The sequence below is a fragment of the Ranitomeya imitator genome, chromosome 1, assembly GCF_032444005.1.
Source record: "Ranitomeya imitator isolate aRanImi1 chromosome 1, aRanImi1.pri, whole genome shotgun sequence".
Taxonomy (NCBI): domain Eukaryota; kingdom Metazoa; phylum Chordata; class Amphibia; order Anura; family Dendrobatidae; genus Ranitomeya; species Ranitomeya imitator.
Window position 1 is genome coordinate 300,063,478 of NC_091282.1, and position 24,087 is coordinate 300,087,564.

General features: G+C 47.4%; 1 protein-coding gene across 1 annotated transcript; it reads left to right on the forward strand.

Moving 5' to 3' along the window:
• Nucleotides 1–391: 391 nt before the first annotated feature.
• Nucleotides 392–5,097, forward strand: LOC138670130 (D-dopachrome decarboxylase-A-like). The gene is made up of 3 exons (XM_069757185.1): nucleotides 392–581; nucleotides 3,443–3,618; nucleotides 4,878–5,097. Exons 1-3 carry the CDS (start codon nucleotides 474–476, stop codon nucleotides 4,948–4,950), a joined length of 357 nt encoding a protein of 118 aa, XP_069613286.1. The 5' UTR covers nucleotides 392–473; the 3' UTR covers nucleotides 4,951–5,097.
• Nucleotides 5,098–24,087: the final 18,990 nt, after the last annotated feature.

Genomic DNA, 24,087 nt, shown 5'->3' on the forward strand with positions numbered 1-24,087 from the left:
AAGCTCCGCGCCCTTCTGGGGACGCGATGATGCCGGATGTGTTCATTGCACACATCCGGTATCATTGCACCCTACCATAGGGCCCTGTGTTATACCTTGCGGCGGCGCAGCATCGCCGCAAGGTATACAGACATGCTGCAATCTTAAAAGATGCCCCGTATGTCCGGAATTGCAGGGCCGCTGGGTGCGTGTTACCACGCATAGTGGAGACGGGATTTCACTAAATCCCCTCCACTATGCTGTAACATGTGGAAGCTGCGTCTCTATGCAGCGTCAAACACGTAGCATTTCCTGAACGTGGACACATACCCTAGGTTGCTAAGGTTTCCTTAGCTATGTGCCTGTGCCTTTAAGAGGAAGCATGCAGTGACTGAGGGGTGTAGCAGGACTCACCAATCAGATGCTGCCAGTCTGTCCTGTACTGCATGTAAGGCAGCCACCCTTTCACTGCTGGGTGCAGCCAGGGCCTCATCATGCCTTTCTTGGATTTGGAGACCAATCTTCCCCAGCATGGTATACCTGAGGAGTTCGCCCAGAAGCTTTGTTCTGCTGCTGCTTCAATTCTGGGCAAACCCAAGGAGGTGAGGTCTGAGCAGTGAGGCCATTGTGAGCTGGTCTTATCTGCACTTGGTCACTGAGCATTTTAGACTTTTGATTGGAAAACAAAGATTTACGTTTTATTTTTTAAAGTGTTTTGTGCCCTATAATGTTTTAGAACAGCCCTTGTCACATTGTGATCATGGCAGTATCCCTGGTAGTGATCATCCAGCAATGTTATGTATGATGTTATCCATGCAGTCCGCTCTGCAGACACTGTGCTATGGAGGAGAAGCTGAGCAATGTGCTGGGAAAGATTCCGTATAATGCCAGCCATACACATGAGATCTCAGATCCCCCCATATACCGCACATATGGCCGAGCTCTCCTGTGTTCTCTAGGAAAAAGTCTCCGTCAGATTTCTCTGCCAGCGGCTTATCTCTGGTAGAACATTACAATAGTCTGATCAGACATGCCAGATAGACAACTCACCGCCGATCAGCTGCACATTATACTGTCAGCTGAGGCCATTGATGTCAGCGGGGTCGGCCAACATTAGTCTAATGTGTATGTGAGACTTTATAAATGGGGCCTTCATTGAAATCCCTGGTGTTTGTAGGCATAAGAGTCCAGTGGGCGGTGCTACTCAGTGACTGACAGCTAACTCTGCATGCACAGTCATACTGTCAATCACCGATTAGGACTGCCCACTTGACTCATGATTACATAGAACATATCAATAAAAAGAAAAAGGTTTACTGAGACTTTTCCTACAAAAAAATATATCAGTCTGAACCGCTCCTCCTGCTCTATAACATCCGGCCTGCAGATCATATACCATTTTCAACAAGAGGTTCCCTTTAAGGAACATAACTGAACTGACTCATTCTGTACTTGTAATGAAAAGTGGGCTAGGAGCCTTTTGGTGAGGCATAGACATCATCTTGGTCGGCCTGGTCAGTCCCCAGTAGAAAAAGTTTGAGCAACCCCTTTTTTTTTTTTAAAGAACACTAGAAAAAAAAGTGAGTTTTTATTAATACAGGTGCACTAGTATCTCTCCCTTGTGGAGAGTGTGCCAGATCTACATGACTACTTTTGCAACCAGGGGTGAAACTATAGTAGGTGCAGGGGTTGCAATCGCACCTGAAGCCTATGGGGGCCCTAAAGGTATCTTTGGCCCATCTGGAAAGACTTAAAGCAGTGGTCCCCAACTCCAGGCCTCGAGGGCCGCCAACAGTGCAGGTTTTCAGGATTTCCTTAGTATTGCACAGGGGTTGGAATCATCACCTGTGCAGATGATCACATTACCACCGATGCAATACTAAAGAAATCCTGAAAACCTGCACTGTTGGCGGCCCTCGAGGCCTAGAGTTGGGGACCCCTGACTTAAAGGGAACCTGTCACCTGAATTTGGCGGGACTGGTTTTGGGTCATATGGGCGGAGTTTTCGGGTGTTTGATTCACCCTTTCCTTACCCGCTGGCTGCAATATTGGATTGAAGTTCATTCTCTGTCCTCCATAGTACACGCCTGCACAAGGCAAGATTGCTTTGCGCAGGCATGTACTATGGAGGACAGAGAATGAACTTCAATCCAATATTGCAGCCAGCATGCAGCCAGCGGGTAAGGAAAGGGTGAATCAAACACCCGAAAACTCCGCCCATATGACCCAAAACCAGTCCCGCCAAATTCAGGTGACAGAGTCCCTTTAAAGGGAATCTGTCAGTGGGATCAACCCTCCTATATGGGCATTCATAGGATGCTGAACAACATGATACCTTGATATCTGCAATCTGATGACTTGCAAAGAAATCCATGCTTTTCTTAATATATAAAACACACACACACACACACCCCCTATGGGCCGCGTTATTCACGTGCCTGGCGCCTGCACATAGCCTAACGCTGTTGGGAGAAAATTCACTTTATTCCCCCTACAGTGTCCAGGTTTCGGCCACAGGGGGCCATGCCGGCACTGGTTCAGTCACGGCTTTGAGTATACATAGAGGTGCCGACACTGGTTCAGTCACAGCTCTGAGTATACATAGAGGCACCGGCACTGGTTCAGTCACGGCTCTGAGTCTACATAGAGGCGCCGGCACTGGTTCAGTCACGGCTCTGAGTCTACATAGAGGCGCCGGCACTGGTTCAGTCACGGCTCTGAGTCTACATAGAGGCGCCGGCACTGGTTCAGTCACGGCTCTGAGTGTACATAGAGATGCCGGCACTGGTTCAGTCACGGCTCTAAGTGTACATAGAGGCGCCGGAACTGGTTCAGTCACAGCTATGAGTCTACATAGAGGCGCCGCCACTGGTTCAGTCACGGCTCTGAGTATACATAGAGGCGCCGCCACTGGTTCAGTCACGGCTCTGAGTGTACATAGAGGCGGCTATAGCCACGCTCCTGGCTCTCACTGACACCCTCTCTGCATTGGGGCCGGCTGTCAGTCATTACAAACACATTTTCTGCAGCTCTGCTGTATTGCGACACTGTCTGCCTGTGAGATGGAAGCTGAATCCCTTGAGAGGAACCTGCAGATGTGTCAGGTATAATCACACACAGCTCTGCAGTGAGATCAGAAGAGCAGCGAGCGGCCATTACATATCACACTGGTAACTCCCCTGTCATTTACAATAAAAACTACAGGAAGGTTCTCAAGAATATCTATGTCGGGCCCATAGTTCTTACCAGCTCATTCACATGTCATGAAAAATGTGGATTTCTTTGGAATAAGACGTCGGATCACATTTATGAAGGTATAATTTTATTCAGCTTCCTTTGACCTACATGGCGATATAGACGGCTTGGAAGGGTTTATCCTACTGACTGATTCCCTTTAAAAAAAAAAGTTATGCTGTAGAAGAGAGTACGTTCTAAGACATAACACATTTATTTGTCTCCACAGAGAGTCAATGCCACTGTGAGGAGTGGATTGTCCATGGTGATCGGTGGCTCATCCGCTCCTTGTGCTCATCTGGCAATCTCTTCCATTGGGGTGGTAGGCACTGCCGAGCAGAACAAGGAGCACAGTGCAAAGTTCTTTGAGTTTTTAACAAAAGAACTAAACTTGGAACAAGACAGGTACATCTCCTTGCTGGGAAGAATACAGTTTGAAAAAAATGAAATGTAACCATTTGGCCTCATGTATTCAACTTTATTGTCACTTGTTTATGTGGAGCAGTAATAGGACGGATATAGAAGCGCAGGATCCCTCTATAGTACCTCTGTGTAACTGTAGATTTCTTCTGAAGGTATAGTTTTTATATGAATCTGATAAAAAAAGTACTATGCCCCACTGGACTTGAATGCAGTCTCGTATGATCCTCTTACAGAAGGACAATGTAGCCTATATGGCGATGCATGCTCCATGGAGTACTCCAGAGTAGGGACTATTAATAGGAGAACACAAGCAGAGGACACTCCATATGACATCCGTAACCTGTACTTAGCATCATATTATATGGACCTTATTCCCCAGGTTGGCACAGAATAGTCTATATATTTGGATCCCTAAATGTTCCTACTTTTTAACTCCTATCTTGCATGGTTCTGGTGGGATCTCTGATCATAGACCAGTCATCCTGATCGTACAGTTTACTGACCTATCTATAAAACCCCACTGGAAAATCCACCCTTTTTTACTTAAACTACTGAATGTGAAAGATAAACTATTCTCTACACTACTCAGGGCAGAACAAAGTACTGTTCTGCGCATGCGCCGGGAAAGGTTAAACAGCGCCTGCGGCCATTACGTCCAGTTACTTCTAAGTTAAGAGACTATTATTCTGCCCTATATAGGTCTACTGCCAGTAGTTCTGTAGATGAGGTACTCGAATTCCAGTCAGATATTTAATTCCCTAAACTGTCCCATGAGGGTTTGGACATGTTAGACGCTGCCTTTACCATTGACTAATTACAATTAGCTGTCTCTGATATGGCGCTGAATAATGCGCCTGGACACAATGGCCTCCCTGATTTTGCTTACCTCTCTGGACTCTGCCTTTCAGGCTAAAAGACATAAAACTGGCTCAGTTAATATATTAATGAACTGTGATCATACCTCGTCGGGGCTAATCCATGATAGGCATCAGCTAAACTGACCACCACATACATCGTGCCTTACTGATGTGATTTCTTGTGTGAGAATAATGTATGGCCAGCAACCTGGCTGCGTGAATCATGGGTGACCGTCATAGATTTATGGGTAATTGAGTATGAGTAATTGAGCAGTGAAGATCTAAGAAAAACAATAAGTGTCATTCTGGAATTGTTAAGATAATGGTTAGATAAAATGCTTGATTATCTTGTTCTTGATAATTCTTAATTATCTTGTTCTCTAGGGTTTTACTACGCTTTTACCCTCTGGAGCCTTGGCAGATAGGAAAAAAGGGAACAGTTATGACCTTTTTGTGATGCCATCAGTAGACCACAGTGGGATCATCTCGTTAACACATTCCTGCCTTCTCTTATCAATCCAACAAGATATTGATTATCGTCAAGTCATATAAGAAAATGTTTTACCATAGAATATTTCAAAACAATTAAATTAAATTTTAACAATTTGGCCTCATGTATTCAACTTTATTGTCACTTGTTTATGAGGAACAGTAATAGGACGGATATAGAAGCGCAGGATCCCTCTATAGTACCTCTGTATAACTGTAGATTTATTATTATTATTTGTTTATATAGCACTATTAATTCCATGGTGCTGTACATGAGAAGGGGTTACATCAAAATACAAATATCACTTACAGTAAACAACACTAACAATGACAGACTGGTACAGAGGGAAGAGAACCCTGCCCTTGCGGGCTTACATTCTACAGGATTATGGGGAGGGTGGTCGAGGGTTGCAGTAGCTCCAATGGTGTTGAGGAGGCCGTGTGGTCTTTACAGGCTGTAAGCTTCTTTGAAGAGGTGGGTTTTCAGGTTTCTTTTGAAGAATCCAAAAGTAGTGGATAACCGGAATTGTTGGGGCACTGAATTCCAGAGGATGGGGGATAGTCGGGAGAAGTCTTGGAGGCGATTGAGGAGCGAATAATCGTGGAGGAGAGAAGGAGGTCTTGGGAGGGCCGGAGATTACGTGAGGGAAGATTTTGAGAGATTAGAGTGGAAATATACGGAGGAGAAAGGTTATGAATGGCTTTGTAGGTCAGTGTTAGTAATTTAGACAAAATAACCGTATGCACTACTGGTGAAATGGTGCTAAGGTTAGGTTCCCACACCTTCAGACAGTATAATAAAAAGAACCTAGCACTCAACTTGATGCTTTTAGTGCATAATTTATTTTAGTAGTACCCAAACATTTCGGTCCTTCATAACGGACCTTCATCAGTAAACGTACTAGTATGTGGACAATGAGACCATGGGGTCATGGGGCACTAAAAGAGCAGCGTCTTAAGGATAAGGCCGGATAGGTATTGTAATACTAGATTAGCAGAGTAGAATGAAGCCGCTGACAGACGCGGTGGACACGTACGTTTACTGATGAAGGTCCGTTATGAAGGACCGAAACGTTTGGGTACTACTACAATAAATTATGCACTAAAAGCATCAAGTTGAGTGCTAGGTTCTTTTTATTATAGTGTTAGTAATTTAAACTGGATACGCTGGGAAATTGGGAGCCAGTGAAGGGATTTGCAAAGAGGTGAAGCAGGAGTGTAGCGAGGAGAGAGATTAATTAGTCGGGCAGCAGAGTTAAGGATGGACTGGAGGGGTGCGAGAAGTAGGCCACAGAGGAGTATGTTGCAGTAGTCGAGGCGGGAGATGATTAGGGCATGCACGAGCATTTTGGTAGAGTGTGGGTTGAGGAAAGGACGGATTCTGGAAATATTTTTGAGCTGGAGGCGACAGGAGGTGGTGAGAGCTTGGATGTGCGGTTTGAAGGACAGGGCAGAGTCAAGGGTTACTCCGAGGCAGCGGATTTTGGGGACAGGGTAAAGTGTGATTTCATTTATTTTGATAGATAGATCAGGTAGGGAAGATATGTGTGATGGAGGAAAGATAATGAGTTCAGATTTGTCCACATTGAGCTTGAGGAAGCGAGAGGAGAAGGAGGATATGGCTGATAGACACTCTGGGATTCTGGAGAGCAGAGAGGTGACATCTGGGCCAGAGAGATAGATCTGAGTGTCATCGGCATATAGATGGTACTGGAAGCTATAGGACCTTATGAGTTGTCCCAGGCCGGGTGTATAGATTGAGAAGAGTAAGGGTCCTAGGACAGAGCCTTGGGGGACTCCAACAGAGAGGGGGCAAGATGAAGAGGTAGTATGGGAGTAGGAAACGCTAAATGTACGGTTGGCAAGGTATGAGGAGATCCAAGATAGGGCAAGGTCTTTGACCCCAAAGGAAGAGAGGATCTGTAGTAGGAGGCAGTGGACAACTGTGTCGAAGGCAGAGGACAGGTCTAGGAGGAGGAGTATAGAGAATTGTCTGTTAGCTTTGGCTGTAAGTAAGTCGTTAGTAATTTTGGTCAGGGCGGTCTCAGTGGAATGGTGGGGATGGCAGCCAGAATGTAGGTTGTCGAAGAGAGAGTTAGATGCAAAGTGAGAGGAAAGTTCAGCATGGACGTGCTGCTCAAGGAGTTTGGAAACAAATGGGAGCAAAGATATGGGGCGATAGCTGGACATACCGCTTGGGTCAAGGGATGGCTTTTTGAGGATAGGTGTGATTGTGGCATGTTTGAAGGCAGAGGGGAAGGTACCAGAAGTTAGTGAAAGGTTGAAGAGATGGGTTAGGGATGGGATTAGTGTGGTGGTGAGGTTGGGGAGGAGGTGGGATGGGATGGGGTCAAGTGCACAATTGGTGAGGTGTGATTTGGAGAGAAGATGAGCAAGCTCCCCTTCAGAGATTTTGGAGAGTGAAGTTATGGGGTTTGGGCATTGGTCTCTCATACAAAGGGGTTGTGGTGGTTGGACAACAAAGACTTGCCTTGTTTGGTCTATCTTATTTTTGAAGTGCGTGGCAAAGTCCTCGGCAATGATTAGGGAACTCGGAGGGGGCAGTGGTGGGCGGAGGAGGGAGTTAAAAGTGTTGAACAACTGTTTGGGGTTGTGGGATAAGGAAGATACGAGGGTTGTGAAGTAGGCCTGTTTAGCAGAGGTGAGAGCTGATTTGAATGCCAGTGTTGCTTTTTTGAGTGCAGTGAAATCATCTTGTGAATGCGTTTTCTTCCAACGCCGTTCGGCAGTTCTGGATACACGCCGAAGCTTTTTAGTGATGTTATTGTGCCAGGGTTGTCTATTGGTTCGTCTCACTCTGCTATGCATGACCGCGGCGACCGTGTCAATAGCTGATGCAAGAGTGGCATTGTAGAAAGCAGTGACAGTGTCTGTGTCGTGGAGTGAGGATATAGAGGACAGTGGTAGGATAGAGTCAGAGAGTGTGTTGGTGTCTAGGTGTGCGAGTTTCCTGCATGGGTGCGCATGGTGCTGGACATGGGTGACAGGTGAGGAGGACAGGGATGAGAAAGTGAGTAGATGGTGGTCAGATAGAGGGAGAGGGGAGGATGTGAAGTTAGATAGGGAGTATAAACGAGTGAAGACCAGGTCTAATGTGTGTCCGTCTGTGTGGGTGGCTGAGGAGGACCACTGAGTAAGTCCAAAGGATGAAGTAAGGGACAGGAGTTTGGAGGCTGCTGACTGGTGGGTGTCAATAGGGATGTTGAAGTCACCCATGATGATGGTGGGAATGTCAGCAGACAGAAAGTGAAGGAAAGGAGCCAGGTGGAGAATTGGTCAATAAAGGCAGTGGTCGGGCCCGGAGGTCGGTATATGATGGCCATTTGGAGGTTGTAGGGGGAGTAGATGCGGACAGAGTGGACTTCAAAAGAGGGGAGGATAAGGGAGGGTAGAGGTGGGATTGGGTTAAAGGTACAATTGGAAGCAAGGAGAAGGCCCACTCCTCCACCATGTTTGTTACCAGGGCGAGGAGTGTGGGTGAAGTGGAGGCCACCGTAACATAGTGCAGCAGGGGAGGATGTGTCAGAGGGTGTCAGCCATGTTTCGGTGAGGCCCAGAAAGAAAAGATTACAAGAGGTAAAGAGGTTGTGAATCACGTGGAGTTTATTGCAGATGGAACGGGCATTCCATAGTGATCCAGAGAGAAGGTGCAGGGGGGTGGGCGTCATGGGCACGGATTTGAGGTGGGCAAGATTTCGGGTGTTTATATTGGGTTGGGAGCGATAGAAGGGGGTAGTAATAGGAGGTATGAGCTGTGGGGGCCCAGGGTTGGGAGATATGTCTCCAGCAGTGAGGAGAAGCAGAGAGAGACAGAGCAGGTGGGAGGAGAGTGGGCGGCTTGTTTTGTTAGGAGAGATCTGAGGTTGAGGAGCAGGTCAGCAGAGGTCAGGTGGGGAGGCAAGAGGAAAGGAGAGATTATTACTTGGTTAGGGGGTGCTGGGGTTTGAGGATAGCGAAGGAGAGTGAGGAGTAATGGAGCCAAAACTGTTAGAGCGTATGTCAGCATGATGAGTATAAGTGTGGCGGAAAGGGAAGGAAATTTAGTACATTTATTAACAGTGGTTAGTCTTACCTTCTGTTCACAGATTTCTTCTGAAGGTATAGTTTTTATATGAATCTGACAGAAAAAGTGCCGTGCCCCATTGGACTTGTATGCAGTCTTGTATGATCCTCTTACAGAAGGACAATGTAGCCTATATGGCGATGCATGCTCCATGGAGTACTCCAGAGTAGGGACTATTAATAGGAGAACACAAGCAGAGGACACGCCATATGACATCCGTAACCTGTACTTAGCATCATATTATATGGGCCTTATTCCCCAGGTTGGCACAGAATAGTCTATATATTTGGATCCCTAAATGTTCCTACTTTTTAACTCATATCTTGCATGGTTCCGGTGGGATCTCTGATCATAGACCAGTCATCCTGATCGTACAGTTTGCTGACCTATCTATAAAACCCCACTGGAAAATTCACCCTTTTTTACTTAAACTACTGAATGTGAAAGATAAAATTTCCACCCCGATCATCTTCCCTGTTTCCTGGCCGTTAATGGATATGAATTTCATCCCCACTTAAAGGTAACCTGTCACCATATTTTTCCCATATAACCTACCGCCACCACCTTTCAGGCCCATGTGGTAGCATTCTAGAATGCTGTATATAAGTCTCCAAACTGCCCTGCAAAACAGAAAAACTTTTATTATACACACCTACGGGGCGGTTTGGTCCAATGGACGTCGCTGGTTTTGGTCTGGGGTCTCCTCTCTTCTTGCTATCGCCGTCCTCCTGGTTTTGAGTGGATTATGCATCTGACACCATCCACACAGTGTTCCCCCATCGCACTATTGCACAGGCAAACTCCTCTCTACACTACTCAGGGCAGAACAAAGTACTGTTCTGCGCATGCGTTGGGAAAGGTTAAAGAGCGCCTGCGGCCATTACGTCCAGTTACTTCTAAGTTAAGAGACTATTATTCTGCCCTATATAGGTCTACTGCCAGTAGTTCTGTAGATGAGGTACTCGAATTCCAGTCAGATATTTTATTCCCTACACTGTCCCATGAGGGTTTGGACATGTTAGACGCTGCCTTTACCATTGACTAATTACAATTAGCTGTCTCTGAAATGGCGCTGAATAATGCGCCTGGACACAATGGCCTCCCTGATTTTGCTTACCTCTCTGGACTCTGCTTTTCAGGCTAATCGCCATAAAACTGGCTCAGTTAATATATTAATGAACTGTGATCATACCTCGTCAGGGCTAATCCATGATAGGCATCAGCTAAACTGACCACCGCATACATCGTGCCTTACTGATGTGATTTCTTTTGTGAGAATAATGTATGGCCAGCAACCTGGCTGCGTGAATCATGGGTGACCGTCATAGATTTATGGAAGTGTTTGCTACTTGAGTTATTGAGCAGTGAACATCTAAGAAAAACAATAAGTGTCATTCTGGAATTGTTAAGATAATGGTTAGATAAAATGCTTGATTAAATTCTTAATTATCTTGTTCTCTAGGGTTTTACTACGCTTTTACCCTCTGGAGCCTTGGCAGATAGGAAAAAAGGGAACAGTTATGACCTTTTTGTGATGCCATCAGTAGACCACAGTGGGATCATCTTGTTGACACATTCCTGCCTTCTCTTATCAGTCCAACAAGATATCGATTGTCGTCAAGTCGTATAAGAAAATGTTTTACCATAGAATATTTCAAAACAATTAAATTAAATTTTAACCATTTGGCCTCATGTATTCAACTTTATTGTCACTTGTTTATGCGGAGCAGTAATAGGACGGATATAGAAGAGCAGGATCCCTCTATAGTACCTCTGTGTAACTGTAGATTTCTCCTGAAGGTATAGTTTTTATATGAATCTGACAGAAAAAGTGTCATGCCCCATTGGACTTGTTGGTTTATTATTTTACATTATATCTAGGAGACGAGGGCATCAAGGATTTGGTTTTAGGTGAGTATAATGTTTTTTTATTTGATTATGTATGTAATTATTTTACTTTTTTTTTTTTAACTGTGAGCACATTCACCGGCAGATAATACTACATCTCCCATCAGCGGCACCTGCTGTCACTGCTATCAATGACAACAAACATAGCCCGATGGGAGCAGTAGTCTCATCAGCCCACGCCTGCTCACCTGCAGTAAGCTTTTTACCACAGGTCACCGCTGCGGGTCACAGTTGCGGAGCCACGCTGACATTTGATTGACAGCATGACCCCGCAGTGCTCTGACCAGACGGTCTTACTGGCGGTAGTATTACTGCTGATAAGAACCTCCACGCCAGTGTTTCCCACGCTGTCACACAGATGACTGCATGGGAAACATCATAGAAAGCCAGTAAAACGCAAACAAAAGCTCCGCAAATCCGCATTTTTATACCTGCGTTTTTGCTTTTGCTGGACATTTGACTGACTCAATTGAAGTCAATGGGTGAAAAACATGGCAGAAACTCACAAAGAATTGACATGTGGCAGAAAAAAATGCACTGCAAATACTCAAATTTACTGATCATGTGCACAGCACTTCAGGATTGTCATTGAATTATCTTGCAAAAAAGCGGTGTTGCAGGATCCATGCATAAGACCTCCATGCAGTAGAGTAGCTACCGGGGAGGCAGAGGGTGCGGTCGCCCACCTGGAGCTACGCTACTGTAACTATCAGCGCGCGCAGCGCGCCGATACAGTTACGTTCTGCGGCAGAGCAGGGAGATTTGATCTCCCTGCTCTGCCGCCGGCCGCTATAGGGGCCCCTGAGCAGGCGGGGGGGGGGGGGGCCCGGTGCCAGCAGTGGGCTCCCCGCCTCTTACCGCAAGGTCAGCTGTACCGGAATATAGCCGAAACAGCTGACCGAAATGATGAGGGAAGGAGCGCAACGCTCCTTCCCCCATCATCCCCCTGTCAGCGTCTGACGTCGGCGACGCTGACAGGGGGCGCGATGAGTCACTGCCCGGCGCCCGACCAGGAGATGAGCTGGAGCTCAGAGCAGCGCAGGAACCAGGAAGAAGAGAGGTGAGTACCGTGTTTTTTTTTCTTTAAGGGAAGCTGCCTAATGCTACAGGATCTACCTATGGGGGGAGCTGTCTAATGCTACAGGATCTGTCTATGGGGGGGAGCTGCCTAATGCTACAGGATCTGCCTATGGGGGGAGCTGCCTAATGCTACAGGATCTGCCTATGGGGGGAGCTGCCTAATGCTACAGGATCTGCCTATGGGGGGAGCTGCCTAATGCTACAGGATCTGCCTATGGGGGGAGCTGCCTAATGCTACAGGATCTGCCTATGGGGGGAGCTGCCTAATGATACAGGATCTACCTATGGGGGAGCTGCCTAATGCTACAGGATCTGACTATGGGGGGAACTGCCTTATGCTACAGGATCTGCCTAATAGTACAGGATCTGACTATGGGGGGTCTGCCTAATAGTACAGGATCTGCCTATGGGGGGTATGGTGAAATATGTGTGTATATATCTATATATATCTACTAGATTGTGGCCCGATTCTAACGCATCGGGTATTCTAGAATATGCATGTCCCCGTAGTGTATGGACAATGATGATTCCAGAATTCGCGGCAGACTGTGCCCGTCGCTGATTGGTCGAGGCAAACCTTTATGACATCATCGTCGCCATGGCAACCATTATGACATCTACGTCAATACTGTGCCCGTCGCTGAATCAGAAACGTGAGATGTCTACGTCCTTTATGACATCATCGTCGCTGTGCCCGTTGCTGATTGGTCGAGGCCTGGCGGCCTCGACCAATCAGAGACGTGGGATTTCTACGTCGATGCTGTGCCGGTCTCTGATTGGTCGAGGCCTGGCGGCCTCGACCAATCAGAGAGCCGGGATTTCCAGGACAGACAGACAGACAGAAAGACAGACAGACGGAAAAACCCTTAGACAATTATATATATAGATATGTGTGTGTAGGGACATATGTCTAGGGTTATATGTGTGACTAGTGATAATGTAACATCTGTCCTGAAGGCACGTCGCACCTAGGTGTTAATAGGTACTTCCTTGGGACTAGTAGAAATTCTGTCTCCATATCCCACCAGGAGGTCTGGCTAAGGCCAAGAAGAAAGGAACACTTGACACCCCCTAGTGCTTGGAGGTGAGATGCTAATTGCGGCTTGAGGGTTAGCTATCCCTGGGAACCATCTCACAAGTGTCTCCAGAGGAAAATAATATATATTCATTAGTAGAGTGGCCGTGGCCCAATCAAACAGACCGCAATTATGATATTAACCTGGGAGGCCAGTCTAGAAACCTGACCTCAGAACAAAGTTATAAATTTAGGTTGCAGACAGACAATTGTGTTCACATGTGAGGGCAGCCTGAGAAGCTGGTGTGATCCAATCTACATTCTTCCTTCCCTCAGGGAGCAGAAAGCAACTACCAGTTAGGTAATTTCTGTAAGTTTTCTCCTGCTTAATATGACACTGTTTTGCATAAGTTGTATGTCTTTTTATTATCATATTTTATACCTTTTTCTTGTTGTAAGCATTGAACTTTTTGTTATTAAAGTATAAAACTTTAACAAGTTGAACCTTGAATGTTCTAAAAGAATCCATAGCCTAAAGGTGTGTGAGCCTTATGAGTGATAGACATATTTTTATTAGTATTGTTAGTTCCGGGACTCATCGCCCGTGTATTCAATGAGTGGTGGCAGCGCGTATGAGCGGGTGTGTGGCCTGGGTCAGTGTGTGATTTATGCTCCCATTACAGCATAGGACAGAGGTTGAATGCTGGACTGAGAGTGGGGAGATAGATTAACCCTTGCAGGCACAACCCCAAGTCACGTGTGAGAGCAGGCACGTGACGAATAAGTGACACCACAGAGAAGGGATCCGTGACGGGGTCTGCCTAATACTACAGGATCTGCCTATGGGGGGGTCTGCCTTATACTACAGGGTCTGCCTATGGGGGGTCTGCCTTATACTACAGCGTCTGCCTATGGGGGGGTCTGCCTTATACTACAGGATCTGCCTTTGGGGGTCTGCCTTATACTACAGGGTCTGCCTATAGGGAGGTCTGCCTTATACTACAGGGTCTGCCTATGGGGGGGTGCTGTCTTATAGTACAGGGTCTGCCTATGGGGGTGTTGCCTTATAGTACAGGGTCTGCCTGCGGGGTGCTAATTTATACTACAGGGTCTGCCTGCGGGGTGCTACCTTATACTACAGGGTCTGCCTATGGGTGCTGCCTTGTGCTATAGAGGACTATCTGGTGCATTATACTATATTGAGAACTATTTGGTGCATTATACTATATTGAGGACGATCTGGTGAATTATACTATATTGAGGACTATCTGGTGCATTATACTATATTGAGGACGATCTGGTAAATTATACTATATTGAGGACTATCTGGTGCATTATACTATATTGAGGACGATCTGGTGAATTATACTATATTGAGGACTATCTGGTGCATTATACTATATTGAGGACTATCTGGTGCATTATACTATATGGAGGCTATCTGGTGGGGCATCATACAGTGTGGGGATTACAGTGTTGGGGCCATCAAACAGTTTGGAGGCTATTAAGGAGTCAGTATACTTAGTACAGGGTGGAGCGCGGTAATTTGCTTTTTTGCACTGCATGCTGTGGCGGCACTGACGGTCGAAGAGAGGGGAGAGTGGGTGTGGCTTACAGTGGCTGATGGGAGATTTGTATTCCTCTGCCTTTCAGTTGCCATCATGCAGTGGACACGTGAGGAGAGGTCATTTTGTGTTGAAGCGTATTTTTCAAATGCCCACTCGATCATTGCAGTGCAGCGTGCTTTTCGTTTACAATTCGCTGTTCCTCCACGCGGACGTGTTCCTGGACGGCAATCAATTGTAAATTGGGTGAATGGATTCAGAACAGCAGGGAATGTGTCATGTGTACGAAGGGGACCTGAGAGAAGGATTACAACACCACAAAACATCGAGAGAGTTAGAGCAGCAGTACTGCAATCTCCGAAACGCTCTGCTCGGAAGCAATCATTTGCTCTTGGCATTTCAAGACGTTCTCTCCACCGGATTCTTCATGATGAACTGAATTTTCACCCGTATAAAATGTGCGTGGTCCAACATTTGTCAGCATGGGACTATTTGACACGGCGGACCTCTTGTGAAGACATGTTAGCAACGATACCCCGTGACGCAATTGTGTTTTTTTCTGATGAGGCACATTTTCACCTCAGTGGGTGTGTAAACAAACAAAATATGCATTACTGGAGTGAAACAAACCCCAGAGAAGTTCACGAGAGACCTCTGCATTCGGACCGCATCACTGTGTGGTGCGCCATATCACGAGTAGGCATCATTGGTCCTTACTTTTTTCAGGATAATGGTCGTGCCATAACTGTGAACTCCGAACGGTACTTGTCTATGATACAGGATTATTTTCAGCCGGCTCTTGAGGCAATGGAACTAGAGGATACATGGTTCCAACAGGATGGTGCCACTGCACACACAGCGAGGGTTACCATGAATTGTTTGAGGCAAATGTTTCCTGGACGGCTTATCTCTTTGAGGGGAGATGTGAACTGGCCAGCACGCTCACCAGATTTAGCCCCATGCGATTTTTTCCTTTGGGGTTACCTGAAGTCTAAGGTGTATATCAACCGTCCCAACACCTTGGAAGACCTAAGGAACAATATTGAAGCTGAAATTGGCAGAATACCAGTGGACATGCTTGTTAGAGTTCATGAAAACTTCAGAAAACGTATGCAGCAGTGTGTGGATAGCGAAGGTCGACATTTGCCAGATACACTATTTAAAACCATGTAATTTAAAAATTCCATTACTGTTCAGTATAATTAAAATATAAAATACATTTTTTTAATGATCATAATTTTTTTATTTCATTCCCAAATCAGCAAATTACCGCGCTCCACCCTGTATAAGAGAGCATCATACTGTTTGCAGGGCCGTATTTAGAGTTTCTGCTGCCCTAGGCACTTTTAGTGCTGCCTCCCCCCTTGGTGAGTATGACACTATCGGCAGTGACTTTGGAAAGAATCGCTGATGTGAAAGTAGCCTTTTGCAGCAGATCCGGCAGTTTTTCTGCATCTGCCGCGTAACGGATCACTTACAGCAACACTGTGTTTGGCTTGATTCCCTATGGGATTTGTGGCACGTGCCGTGATCTGGCAAATTCGGTACCATACCTCCCAACTTTTGAAGAAGGGAAAGAAGTCTAAAGGTTGCGGCGTACGTAGTGCGCTGCGGCAAATTTTAGGCCACACCTCTGACCACACCCATTTCTCAACTAGTCACACCCATGTCCAAGTCCCAACCACACCCATTTAGCACTGCTGATCACACTGTTTCATATACAATAATTATAACCCCCCAAAAATATGGCCACACAGTGCTCCATACTGTATAATGGCCACACATGATGCTCCATACTGTATAATGGCCACACATGATGCTCAATACTGTATAATGGCCACACACAGTTCTCCATACTGTATAATGGCCACACATGATGCTCCATAGTGTATAATAGCCACACATGATGCTCCATACTGTATAATGGCCACACATGATGCCCCATACTGTATAATGGCCACACATGATGCCCCATACTGTATAATGGAAACACGTGATGCTCAATACTGTATAATGGCCACACACAGTTCTCCATACTGTATAATGATCCCACATGATGCCCAATATTGTATAATGGCCACACATGATGCTCCATAGTGAATAATGGCCACACATGATGCTCCATACTGTATAATGACCCCACATGATGCTCAATACTGTATAATGCCCCCTCCCATCTTGCATGCATGGCTCATCTCCCCCCATCCTGTATGCATGGCTCATATCCCCCCCTCCTGTATGCATGGCTCATCTCCCTCCCATCCCATATGCATGGCTCATATTCCCCCCCTCCTGTATGCATGGCTCATATTCCCCCCCCTCCAGTATGCATGGCTCATATCCCCCCCGTATGCATGGCTCATATTCCCCCCCTCCTGTATGCATGGCTCATATTCCCCCCCTCCTGTATGCATGGCTCATATTCCCCCCCTCCTGTATGCATGGCTCATATTCCCCCCCTCCTGTATGCATGGCTCATATTCCCCCCCTCCTGTATGCATGGCTCATATTCCCCCCCCCTCCTGTATGCATGGCTCATATTCCCCCCCCCCCCCTGTATGCATGGCTCATATCCCCCCCTCCTGTATGCATGGCTCATATTCCCCCCCTCCTGTATGCATGGCTCATATTCCCCCCCTCCTGTATGCATGGCTCATATCCCCCCCTCCTGTATGCATGGCTCATATTCCCCACCCCTCCTGTATGCATGGCTCATATTCCCCACCCCTCCTGGATGCATGGCTCATATCCCCCCTCCTGTATGCATGGCTCATATTCCCCCCCTCCTGTATGCATGGCTCATATTCCCCCCCTCCTGTATGCATGGCTCATATTCCCCCCCACTCCTGTATGCATGGCTCATCTCTCAACGCTCCTGCTCCCATCTTGCATGGCTCAGCTTACTGTCCTCCTTATTCCCCCATCCCCTGTCCCCCCGTCCCTCATTCTCACCTTTCCCACACAGCGCCGAACATCCCTCTGACTCTGTCCCGACTCCCGGTGCAGCACCTTCTTCCTGAGTGCGCATGATATGCGCATATTCATGACCTTAATGAGCGGTACCATGTTACCGCTCACTCAGGACGAGCTGCAGACGCTGAGACCAGGTATCGCTGGAGCAGGGTGAGTATGACGTCTTCAAGGAGCGTGGGTTGGAGGCGGGCGGGCGGCCGGGGGTGGGGGGTTCTGGGGGGCAGTCGGACGGGAGGTGACCTGGGACTTAAATAAAAAAAAAACAAAAAAACCCCACCTTGCTCAGGTGCCACCCCCCGCATCGTCCTGCCCTAGGCACGTGCCCTAAAGTGCCTAGTGGCAAATACGGCCCTGCGTATAGGGGAGCTGTGCAGGAGGGAGACTCGGGACATTATTAAATGTAAAGTGGGCACTTATTTTTATAGGGGAACTCAGGTTACTGTGACTATCAAAGGGGCAAACGGTAGTATTACTTTCTAGGGGGCAAAATATGAGCACTGTTTTCTAGGGCACTTGCACCCGGCATTACAATATTCTATAGGGCTGCTTTAGAATTTAGAAGGCACAGAGAACCACACAGTAGCTGCAGTAATAGGGACACATAGGGCAGCAGCAGCTCAGTATTGGGGTATCAGGTGCAGTAATAGGGACACATACGGCAGCAGCGGCTCAGTATTGGGGTATCCGCAGGATGAGGAGGTTGTGCAGGTTGGGAATAGATGGTGATGGCTGGAATATGAGTAGTGAAATGTGTCTTTGTTGTATTTTCTGCAGACGAGTCATGGGTAGAAGAAGTTGTCATGTCGGTCTGGGCCAGATAGAAAAGACGATATAAGTGAACGATTCCATCAGAAAGAATGTCAGCGGTAAGACATTATCTGTAACTGTGCTGTAATCTCGGATATAAGAAAGTGGAGCGCACTCACCGGAGTAAAAAGCATCAATCTTTTATTCGGACATACAAAAAATGCAGCAGGGAGAACAGTGGAGACAGACGGACGATGGCCGTTTCGTTCGTAACTAGCACTTCAACGGGTCTTGACTGGTATCTACCACTGACCATATGGCGGTAATATTCATGTTGGTCGTTATATAGAGATTATCTTCAGTAGCAGTGCGGTCTTCTGTAGAGGTTCTCCTCCACTATTAAGGCACGTCACCGAGTTGTTATCAAGGTTACCTGGTTAGGCATACCTCCCAACCGTCCCAGATCCAGCGGGACTGTCACGATTTTGACAGTCTCCCCCGCTGTCACGGCCGGGACAAGTATGTCCCGCACTGGTTGGGAGTTGTGGAGAATTTATGACTCCATTACCGATGCCATTTTATAAACGCCGCCTAATAAAAACTAAGTAGGTTTTTATCTTTGGAAAAATGGCTGCCCTCAGTGATGTCATTAGAACATCTGGAGACAAACCTGTGTATTACAGTGCGCGCTCTTGTGTTTAGAATTCTGTTAGGGAATGCACCGCCGGAGATTGATTGCTGGAGACTTTTTTGACTGACAGGCCCATCCACCAATCAGCTGCTCGCCGAGCTCCGTGGACAAATTAGAGAAGGGCTGAGCGTCAGATAGGAAGGATGGAGCGGGAAGAAGAGTCGGTGGAGTTTCCTTCGTAAGGCAAGTGTTACATTGCATACCTTCTCATGGAGGTGCTTACTGAGCATAAAAGTTCTGTGCGTGGTGCGTCTGCATGTCCTGCCATGGAGTGTGTGTTCTGACACTGAATACTGCATACCCAACTTGCCATGATGCTGCTGGATGAGGTAAGTAAGCTGCCTTATGTGTGGGGTCAGGAGGTGTTTGCAGTGTGGATGTAGCAGAGCCATGTGTGTACGAGGTCAGGTGTATGGAACGTAGCCGTGTGTGTACGAGGTGTACGGAGCGGAGCCACGTGTGTACGAGGTGTACGGAGCGGAGCCGTGTGTGCAAAGTGTACGGAGCGCAGCCACGTGTGTAGGAGTAGCTATGTGTGGCCATTATACGGTACGCAGTATCATGTGCGGCCAATATACAGTATGGAGCATCATGTGCGATCATTATACAGTATGGAGCATCATGTGTGGCCATTATACAGTATGGAGCATCATGTGTGGTCATTATACAGTACTAGATGGTGGCCCGCATCGGGTATTCTAGAATATGTATGCGTAGTGTATAGCACAGCCCACGCAGTACATTGCGCAGCCCATGCAGTACATTGGGAAGCCCACATAGTATATTGCGCAGCCCACGTAGTATATTGCCCAGCCCATGTAGTATATTGCGCAGTCCACATAGTATATTGTGCAGCCCACATTGTATATTGCGCAGCCCACGTAGTATATTGCCCAGCCCACGTAGTGCATTGCGCAAATTAAAACCTGAAAGATGTATACAGACTGTGCCCTGCTACCTGCCACCATCGCACTCTAACAAGCATCTCTATTCTTCCAACAGGTATGTCTATCCAGCCAGCTTCCCTGCGCTGTCTGTCTATGAAGTGCACATAATTACATCACCCAGCTTTCCACACAGACTTTCCTCTGCTCCTAGCATTCTCATGGTATGTCTATCCAGCCAGCTTCCCTGCGCTGTCTGTCTATGAAGTGCACATAATTACATCACCCAGCTTTCCACACAGACTTTCCTCTGCTCCTAGCATTCTCATGGTATGTCTATCCAGCCAGCTTCCCTGCGCTGTCTGTCTATGAAGTGCACATAATTACATCACCCAGCTTTCCACACAGACTTTCCTCTGCTCCTAGCATTCTCATGGTATGTCTATCCAGCCAGCTTCCCTGCACTGTCTGTCTATGAAGTGCACATAATTACATCACCCAGCTTTCCACACAGACTTTCCTCTGCTCCTAGCATTCTCATGGTATGCTTTTCAGCTAACCCCAGCATACCCTGTGTTATTTATGACCTTGTTTACTCAGGCCTGATTGTATGCATCTGGTCCACCCTTAATTCTCTGACCAAGATGAGCAGAGACCACTCCTCTCTGCTTCACACCTGAACGCACTTAGTTTGCCATATATTGCATAGTATAAGTCTGCATGGACTTCAGTCTGCAGTGTGATCCCTTAGAAGTGTGTCCTTAAAAGTGTGGATTACAGTAGAATTAAAACCTGAATTGAACCTGAAGGGAACTGAAGGTAACTGGCCACAGTCTTTGAAAAGAATGTTTCTGTTTGTTTTCACTTTCACTCCTATAATCCTTCACTTTCTGCTACCTCCCCTGATCCCTACACCTAGTAAGGAAATGTTCATCTCCTCTTCAATCCTCCCCATCCATCTCACCTCCTCCTCCAAACTGTTCCTTAACATACAATCCTCTGTCTCCAAGCACAGACAGCCCCCTCAAGCCCTCTCCTGCTCCCACCTGCTAACACTTTCTCTGCTCCTTCTTACTGCTGGTGATATCTCTCCAAATCCTGGTCCTCCTCACCATATTCCCACAATCATTTCTACCTCCCATCCACGCTCTAGCACAAACTTCCGTAACCTCTCTAACCTAATACCCATTCACCCAGCCCCCGCTTCCCCAGTCCCACTAACGGGAGCTCTGTGGAACGCTCGCTCTGTCTGCAACAAGCTCTCCTACATCCATGATCTCTTTGTTACTACCAAACTTTCCTTCCTTGCCATCACCGAAACCTGGCTCACCCCCTCTGACTCAGTCTCCCCTGCTGCACTCTCTTACGGTGGCTTCCACCTTTCCCACACACCCCGCCCCAGCAGCAAACATGGCGGAGGAGTTGGTTTTCTCCTGTCAGATAACTGCTCCTTCACTCCAATCCCACTGCCACCCTCTGTTACCCTCCCTTCCTTTGAGGTGCACTCTATGCGCATCTATTCCCCCACCAACCTCCAACTGGCTGTCATTTACCGCCCCCCAGGGCCAGCCACCATCTTCTTTGACCACTTCACCACCTGGCTACTTCATTTCCTTTCTGCGGACATCCCCACTATCATCATGGGCGACTTCAACATACCCATTGACACTTCCCTCTCAGCTGCCACTAAACTTCTATCTCTCACTTCCTCCTTCAGCCTCACTCAATGGTCTTCTGCAGCCACTCACAAAGACGGTCACACACTGGACCTCATCTTCACCCGCCTCTGCTCTCTATCTAACCTCTCTAACTCACCTCTTCCACTCTCTGACCACAACTTTCTCACATTCTCATCTCTCTCCACTCCATGTCTACAATCCCCACCCCACAAACTTTCACACCCTCGCAGAAATATTAAACATCTTGACCTACATTCATTCTCTGAATCCCTCCTCCCCCTCACAGGCATAAGTTCCATACACAATGCGGATGACGCTGCTGCTCTATATAATACCACAATAGCTGTAGCTTTGGAATCTGCTGCCCCACTTACACATACCAAAGCTCGCAAAATCAACAGACAGCCCTGGCACACCAGCCTGACCAAAGAACTTAGGCGAGCTTCCAGAGCTGCTGAGCGCAGATGGAAAAGATCCCACTCTAACGAGCACTTCATCGCATTCAAACAGTCCCTCACTACTTTCAAGACCACACTTGCCACAGCTAAACAAACCTACTTCTCATCTCTCATATCCTCCCTCTCTCACAACCCTAAACAGTTATTCAACACCTTCAATTCTCTCCTCCGTCCCCCAGCACCTCCTCCCTCCCCACTTATCTCTGCTGAAGACTTTGCCTCATTTTTCAAGCAGAAGATTGATAGCATTAGAGACAGTTTTGGTCAACAACCCCCAGAGCTCTTCCTCCCGATTTCACAGCCCTCCACCTCCAAAACCAACTTCTCCACCATTACAGAAGATCAACTCTCCACTCTACTCTCAAGATCACATCTCACCACCTGTGCACTTGACCCACTCCCATCCCACCTCATCCCAAACCTCACCACAATCTTCATCCCAACCCTAACCCATCTCTTCAACTTATCTCTAACAACTGGTGTTTTCCCCTCAAGCTTTAAACATGCCTCCATCACACCTATCCTCAAAAAGCCCTCTCTTGACCCATCCTCTGTATCTAGCTATCGCCCTATATCACTTCTCCCCTATGCCTCCAAACTACTGGAACAACACGTTTACCTTGAACTGTCCTCCCATCTCTCTTCCTGCTCCCTCTTTGACCGCCTACAATCTGGCTTCCGGTCACACCATTCCACCGAAACTGCCCTAACTAAAGTCACCAATGACCTCTTAACCGCCAAGAGCAAGCGACACTACTCTGTCCTCCTCCTCCTCGACCTGTCGGCTGCCTTTGACACAGTGGACCATTCCCTATTATTACAAACCCTCTCATCCCTTGGCATCGCAGACTTGGCCCTATCCTGGATCTCATCATACCTAACAGACCGGACATTCAGCGTCTCCCACTCACACACCACCTCCTCACCTCGCCCTCTATCTGTCGGAGTCCCACAAGGTTCAGTCCTTGGGCCCTTGCTCTTCTCCATTTACACCTTTGGCCTGGGACAGCTCATAGAATCTCATGGCTTTCAGTATCACCTCTATGCTGACGACACACAGATCTACATCTCTGGACCAGATATCACCTCCCTTCTAACCAGAATCCCTCAATGTCTGTCCACTATTTCATCCTTCTTCTCCGCTAGATTTTTGAAACTTAACATGGACAAAACAGAATTCATCATCTTTCCCCCATCTCACGCGACCCCCCCAACGAACCTATCAATTACAGTAAATGGCTGCCCACTCTCCCCAGTCCCACAAGCTCGCTGCCTCGGGGTAATCCTTGACGCTGATCTCTCCTTCAAACCACATATCCAAGCCCTTTCCACTTCCTGCCGACTGCAACTCAAAAATATTTCACGAATCCGTTCATTCCTCAACCATGAATCTGCAAAAACCCTAGTCCATGCCCTCATCATCTCTCGCCTTGACTACTGCAACCTCCTGCTCTGTGGCCTCCCCGCTAACACTCTCGCACCCCTCCAATCTATTCTAAACTCTGCTGCCCGACTAATCCACCTGTCCCCCCGCTATTCCCCGGCCTCTCCCCTCTGTCAATCCCTTCACTGGCTCCCCATTGCCCAGAGACTCCACTACAAAACCCTAACCATGACGTACAAAGCCATCCACAACCTGTCTCCTCCATACATCTGTGACCTCGTCTCCCGGTACTTACCTACCCGCAACCTCCGATCCTCACAAGATCTCCTACTCTACTCCCCTCTTATCTCCTCTTCCCACAATCGTATACAAGATTTCTCTCGCGTATCACCCCTACTCTGGAACCCTCTACCACAACACATCAGACTCTCGCCTACCATCGAAACCTTCAAAAAGAACCTGAAGACCCACCTCTTCAGACAAGCCTACAACCTGCAGCTACCACCGATCGACCAAACCGCTGCATGACCATCTCTACCCTCACCTACTGTATTCTCACCCATCCCTTGTAGATTGTGAGCCCTCGCGGGCAGGGTCCTCATTCCTCCTGTACCAGTTATGACTTGTATTGTTTAAG